Source organism: Populus nigra, chromosome 2 (assembly GCF_951802175.1).
Source record: "Populus nigra chromosome 2, ddPopNigr1.1, whole genome shotgun sequence".
NCBI classification, from domain to species: Eukaryota; Viridiplantae; Streptophyta; class Magnoliopsida; order Malpighiales; family Salicaceae; genus Populus; species Populus nigra.
In genome coordinates this window covers 34,561,717-34,569,170 of record NC_084853.1, presented here as the reverse complement: position 1 = coordinate 34,569,170, position 7,454 = coordinate 34,561,717, and the positions used below count along the sequence as shown (strand labels likewise).

Sequence of the window (7,454 nt, the reverse complement as noted above, 5' to 3'; positions counted from 1 at the left end):
AAGATTCAAGAGTATTAGATATGACGTGGACCCATTAACCTAAGGTCTGACTCTTGACCCAATTGTCATGTGTCAGGGAGGGCTACAAGACCCAGGGGACTTCAGTCTGCTCCCTGCCACCCCCAAACAACTTGGGTCTGGCATGCCCTTCCAGACCCATGTTAATATTAATAAAAATAATTGATTTTACCCTTGAAATCACATCTATGTTTTTTTGAATAGTAATAAAATTTATTTCAAATTTAATAATATGAATGAATTTAATAATATTGATGATATTAATAATAATATTAAACTTATCTGAACTAAGTTTTTATAGTTTTTAATCCCTTCAAATAAAACTTATTGTTTTTCTTCAATAATAATAATATTTTTCTTCAAATTATTAATGATAATAATAATAATAATTTTACCCTTCAAATCAAATCTATAGTTGTTGTTCAAAATTAATGATATATTTTAAAAATTTCTTAATTATGATATTAATAATATTAATTATAATAAAAATAAAAATATTTATAATAGAAATAATATTAATCATCATAAAAATAAAAGTATTTCTAATACAAATAATAATATTTTTAATATTAATAATAACAATAAACTTACCCAAGTTTAAGTGGATCCGGGTGCAACACCAAATCCAAGAGCTTTGGACCTCAAATGTCGGATCCAAAAGCCTTGGGTCTGGCTACAATTCGAACCCATACAACAAACCTAAATTAAAAATCTTAATTAAATATACTTTGTTGATGTCACTGCTGCTGCTGATGTTGATGGTGACGGTGTTCGTGCCCGTGCCCGTGCTCGTGCTCGTGCCCGTGCCGGTACTCGTGCTTGTGCTCGTGCTGCTATTATTGTTGCTGGTGGTGGTACTGGTGGTGGTACTGGTGGTAGTAGTGCTAGTGGTGGTGTTCGTTGCTGTTGGTGAAGGTTGTGGTGATGCTGCTGGTGACTGGGTCTGTTTCAATAAATTAAATGGGTTTTTGAAGATGCAATATGCAATATTTTGGATTTATTTATTTATAAATAATGATTCTATGTATTTCAAATATTGTTGATAAAGATATATTAAACAATTAAATATTTCTTTCTACTATTTTTTTATTATTATTAATAGAGACATAGAGAGCCTGAGTTTTTCTTTTTTTGTCATTGATTTTTTGTTCAAGAGCTTTTTTTTAGTACAATTTAGCCTTTTTCTTTCTTGAAAAGGAACTGTCCACTATATTAACAAACAAAATGCTTAGTGATGTTTTAAAACCCACCTTCCCAACCAAACACAGAAATTTAAATGCCAAATCAAAGGAAAGCTCAGGAATAGAACACTTGGCTGTTGAAAACTCGAAATACCAATGAAATGCACATAAATTTTGCTCTTACCTGGTTACTTGTAGAGAGTCCAACATCATAAACCATGGTGAGATCAGTCTTGAAAAGTCCAGGTGATCGCTCGGAACCAGGTCCAGGTTTCAAGTCTTCGTCATAAAGAGCAAAGAGGTATGTATCCACTGATTTTCCTGGCATGAGTGGAGTGCCCACCATCGATCGAAGGTGTGCAATCAAATTGCCATTGTAAGCCTTGGCATTCTCAATGCTTGGCCCTACGTCGTTGTCATCTCCTTTAAATGGCCATCCAGTCTCAGCCACCACAATCTCAACATTCTTAAATCCCATAGAATTCAGTGCAGAATAAACTGCATCCACCTGCAATTGATTAAACCACTTGTCAGTAGCATTTTATATTAGATCATCTATTGATACAGAATTTTCGCACTTGCAATTTGATTTACTCTCACCTGAGCATCGAACATGTTCATGTACTTGATCTTAGTGTTTCCATCCATTCGTCCTGCATTCGGCTGGAAAAGGCAAAAAGCGAGAGTCTCAGGCCTTGTATCGCTTCTATAAGCAAAGTATGGGTAGGGATTGAATGCGAAAGGCGAACCATTCGCACTATTAAACTCCAACAAGCCCTTCATCAGATCCCCATAACTTGGATCAAAGCTTCCAGAAGAAGGTGGCTCGGACTGCTTAAGTACTCCCATCGAATGAACTGTGGAGACCTTAATTTTACCCCCGAGCGATGCATCATTTAGAGCATTCTGTACATTTTGCATTGCTGGTAAGAGCTTGTTCATGAGATTCTGGTCATTGGAAGTCATGACCTCGTTGCCGACAGTGATGAGGATGATATTGCTAGCTGGATAGAAGGGAAGCACGTTTGTGTTGATCCAGCTCTTGGCAAAATGGGGATCAGAGGCTAGTCCTGGAATGTCACCATTTGCTGTGCCGATAACAATTCCAATTCCGGTGTTGGCTAAGGCTTTAATTATGGCGGGGTCCGATCCATATAATCGGACCTTTTGGATTGAAATGGATTGAAGAAGTTTTGCATTGGATGATGGTGTTGGAAGGTTGTCCGCAAGTTGGCCATAGTTTATACCGAGGAATGACTGCGAGTCTGCACAAAAAGCAGCAAAATTTAAAGCAGATGATCAAACATCAATTTTTAAACGACAAAACAGAACACCAACATATTTTTTGTTTTCATAGACTGAAATGAAGACAGCTCAGTTAAGGTAAATTCTTTAGAAATAGAAGGAGGTAATTAAAATAGAAAGAGACGCAAACTTACTTGCGATTTTTACAGTCAGTAAGAAGGAAAGGAGTAGGAAAGCAGCAGTATAAGGAAGCACCACCATGGCTTAGGAGGAGCGGTTTCTGTTCTGTTTTTTTTTTTAACTGGAGTGGGCATTAAATATAGAATATGCTACAAGTCGAGTATAGAAGCGTAAAGATGACTTCGGGTGGTGAATTAAATTGTCACAATTATTTGATAATAATTTTGTGTTGTAGCGTACTTAATTAGCACACGATATCGCATGTCTTCAAAGAATTAATTATAAGCTGACGCAATGGTTGTGACAATGCTTAGTGTTAGTTGTTAACAAGCTAGCTTTGAAGTGTTTGTCATCGCACTATAACATTCTAATCGATTTGAGTTCTCTGCCTTTCCCTATTGTTTTCCACATAACCAAAAGGCAGGTCAATACTCCTAAGAAAAAAAAAAAACAACGGCAAATACACTTTAAAAAGGTACTTATCTATTAGATTCGAATATATACGATTAACCAAGGCAATAAAAAAATTTTAATGAACATAATAATTAATCAGTTCGGTTTTTATAAAAGACTAAATTATTGTTGGGTTTATTTAAATTAAAAAGAAATCATGAAGACAAGATGTTTAAATTGTGTTTGAATATAGTTTTTACATATGTTTAGATAAAATAAATAATATGATGTGAAGGCATAAAGAATAAAAGGATTATTTGATGGAGGAATTATGAACATAAATCAAGAAAAGAAGTAACTTGATTTAAATATGTGGTTGTATGTGAAATGATGATGTTATGTTTGTAAATGAATTTTTATCGTAACGAATGAAAAAAAAATTATGTGCTTTGCATTTTGGCACGTAAGAAAAATATTAATGGACTAATGATATAATGACATTTGATTGATTCAGGAGTGATGTCTGGAGCTGGTTATCAGACAGGAGGAGTTGGTTATCATACGAGAGGAGTTAGGTCATCACGAATAGAAGGTAGGTGATAAGTCGTCTTATTTTGTAATTATTAGTTTTCCTTAAATATCCGAGTTGTGGTGATGATTAGCTCTAGCTAATGGCATTCGAGACGGATGACCAAGTTGTTTTGATGATTAGCTCCAGCTAATGGCATCCGAGATGGATGAACAGGTTGTTTTGATGATTAGCTTCGGCTAATGGCATCCGAGATGGATGATCGGGTTGTGATTGTTGATTAGCAAGAAAGATGACCGGGTTGTGATTGTTGATTAGTTTTGGCTAACGGCATCCGAGATGGATGACCGGGTTATGGTTGATGATTAGTTTTAGTAAATGACATCCTAGATAGATAGCCAAGTTGATTATGATGATTGGCTTCGGCTAATGGTATTTGTAAGAGATGATGAGTTGACTTGTGTGGTTGGTTTTGGTTAATGGCATTCGAGACAAGTGACCGAGTTTAAATATTGCAATTAGTTATGATTAAAAGCATCTAGGATGAATGACTGAGTTAAAGTGAAGTAATTAACCCCAACCGAAGATTAAATTGCTGCCTACCACTCCTATGGAGGTGTTGGGGCGTGTGCATGAGAATAATACAAGAAGTGAAGTAATGAGGGTTGCACAGTGTATTTGAGAAGTGAATGAAAGAATGTACTCACTTCAGTTGATAACAAAAAATAACAATAACATCCTTCTAGTTATTATTATTATGTTTAGATTATTTATAGTTCTTGTATCCATACTATTTTTGTAACAGGGGCATCATACAATCAAGGTACATAGGAAAACGGTTCCACAAGTTCTCATATTTTAAAAAGTGTTATGTACCAGTTTGTCTTAAGTGTTATATTGAATATTTGTCTTTCGATACTTTTTTAAGGACTTGTAATGAAAACTGAATTGGAACATGGATGTGGATGTGCATACATGTAGATATGATGTTCTGAATATATTTATGTGGTATTCTTGTTTATGAGGATGTTGTGTTGAGAAATTACATGAGGATCGTATGAAAGTAGGTATTATTTGTGTAAAATTGTTGTTCGGCACTCGTATATAAACTCATGTTGATAACAAGACTAGAATAGAAATGTAAATTCATGAGTATGTCAATATCATGTAATGTAAACACCTTGAAAAAAATCAAGAAAATATCATTTTTAAAGTGTATTTGCCTTTTGGTTACGTGGAAAACAAGAGAGAATTAGGCAAATCGATTGGAAAGTTACGGTGCGATGGAAACACTTCAAAGCTAGCTTGTTAACAACTAACACAAGCGTTGCATCAGCTTCTAAATTCTTTGAAGACAAGTTAATTATCCTTCCAAGTTTCAAAGCCTCTCTGTAGAAATAAACATGCGATAACGTGCGCTAATTAAGTACGCTACAACACAGAATTATTATGATGTAATTGTGTTGTAGCACACGTTTCCAAATCACTAATAATGAATAAATTGAAGAATTATATTGTCCAGTGTACATTATGTTTTCCACGAAATAAATAAAATAAAATAAAAAATTGAGAATTATTCTTTATTAATTTGAATTAATATAATTAAGTAGTTAATTTCTTCACTTGCGAATATCTAATATTCATTTTTTTCTTAACGTAAAAGGTAAGTAGTATGGGTTGGTTCAGTTTGATTTGGATAAAAAAATTTAACTAAATTTTTTTTGATTTTTTTAAATTAAACTAAATAAAAAAATTGATTTATTCAATCTTATTTATGTTAAAATCAAATAAATTTAAATAGGTTAATAATAAAAAAAAACTTAGACTATTTTTATCAAGGGTTTGATTTTCTTGAGATAAAAAATGATTTGTTTAGTTTCGTTATATATAATTTTGGTTTTTGGGTTTGATTTCTTGATTTAATTTTGTTGGTTTCTAAAATGTAAAACCAAAATCAAGGATCAATTTTTTTAAAATCTTTTAATTGTTTTTTTTTATAGTTTTAAAATCTGACCCGGTAATCGACCCGGTTTAATGATCGGGTCACGGGTTAAATGGTTTACCCATAGTTTTTTCCATAGTTTTATAGTTCCTATCCATGCCTTCCCTGTTGCCACTGTTTCTTTCGGTTCATCTCCGTTGTCGCGGGTGCGCGGCGTCGCGGCGAAATATTCCACTTTTAAAATCTAGGAAAGTGTATGGTATCTATTTGGCAAATGTGGGGAGACAAGGAAATATTGTCTTTTGTTGATAGAAAATGGAATGGGAGTCGCCACCTAGTATTTTGGTCACTAGGAACCCTAACTGGTCTTAGAGATTGGGTACGGGGACTAGTTGCGTAAAGGGAAGGTATTAGCACCCCAAATACACCCTACCTAAGGTAAGCTGCATTGTTTATTTGTCTGATAAAATTCAAGGTCTCGTTGTGTTTCCTAGTTGTTTGTTCGTCTATGGTTCAAGAAAAGTCCTCCTCAATAAGGAGGTCCTTATCTTATCGGGTAAAACCTAACCGTTCTAACGTCTATGTAAAAAATCATATTTTTAATATCAGGAATACGTTTTACGTATAAATTCATAATCCCAAATACTAAAAGAAAACAAAAAGATTTTTTTAGAATTTTTGAAATATTGGCCTAGTTCTCATGGCTTGAATAAACTGGTTATTAAAGCCAAAATGCATGCTAATACATATATTGTTTTGAAATTTTCTTTGTTGTATGAAAAATATGATGTTGTAATATTTATATATATATATTGGAGAGACTAGGTCGTATGCATGAAAACAAAATATTTTTTAATTATTTTATTTTTTTATGTCTTGACGAAAACCGGGTATTTTAATACCGGATTTGTATCTTTAAAACATAAAAATACAAACCGATATTGATCAAAATACAATAATAAAATTACATAAAATCACATATTTTATGAAATAATTTTCGAAGAAATTAATTAAATTTTTTTCATATATATCTATATATAAATAATACAAAACACAATATAATATACATAATATATAATATATAAATTGGGCTGGGCTGGGTCGGACCAACAAACTGGGCCGGACTCAGCCCCAAAATATGTTGGGCCGAAATCTCGGCCCAACAAAAATCTGATATTTCTTTTCTAGGCCAGACCCGGCCCAGAAGGCAGGGCTGGGCCAGGATTAGCCTGGCCCATCAACAAAACCAGCTGGGCCAGAACAAGTCTGGCCCAGCACAAGAATCCCACAGGGGGAATTATTTTCCCCCCATCCTCCTGCATGCAGAACGAATGTTCTGCATGCAAAAGGAAATGCAGGTGACGAAAAATAAAATGAGGGGGAAGGAAAGTTTACCTGGCGCGGAGGAGGCGTTGTCTTGCTGGCGTGCACTGGTCCCGGCTGGAAGAAGAAGGACTGCTGTTGGCCGGTGAAGAAGCTGGAAGGCGAAGGCTTGCTCCTGTGGAGGTTGTTGCCGCTGAGGAGGCCGTGGGAGGCGTTGCTGGGGCTGTTGAAGCTGCGGTGAAGGAGAAGCTGGGGTGAAGATCTGTTTGAGGAGAGGGTCTTAGCTGAGAGACTGATTAATGAGGGAATGTCTGCCGCTGGCTTTTGTTGATGGGAGGGAGAGGGGACAGTGTTTCTTTGGGGCTGCTGGAAGAGAATGAGAGGAAAGGGAGGGGGCTGTCCCGGTTTGGCTTTGCAAGAGAGGGGGTTGTCCCTTGTTGCTGGCTGCTGTGATGAGGTGGTTCAGCCGGTGGTTGCAACGGTGGAGTTGGAGGAAGGCAGTGGCGGTTTCCTGTGGCAGAGGAAGAAAGAAGAAGAAGAAAAATCTGTAGAAATGGGGTGAAAATGCTGGTTTTTGGCTGACTTTGGACCTCTCTATCCTCCTCTTCAGATCATCAAATCCGACTCTATTTATAGGAAGTGG

General features: G+C 35.5%; 1 protein-coding gene across 1 annotated transcript; it reads right to left on the bottom strand.

The window, feature by feature from the left end:
* Positions 1-513: 513 nt before the first annotated feature.
* LOC133681408 (glucan endo-1,3-beta-glucosidase 7-like) lies at positions 514-2,756 on the bottom strand. The gene is made up of 4 exons (XM_062104451.1): positions 2,639-2,756; positions 1,800-2,464; positions 1,384-1,707; positions 514-961 (listed from the first exon to the last, which is right to left on the bottom strand). The coding sequence occupies exons 1-4, from the start codon at positions 2,703-2,705 to the stop codon at positions 692-694; spliced, it is 1,326 nt and encodes a 441-aa protein (XP_061960435.1). The 5' UTR covers positions 2,706-2,756; the 3' UTR covers positions 514-691.
* Positions 2,757-7,454: the final 4,698 nt, after the last annotated feature.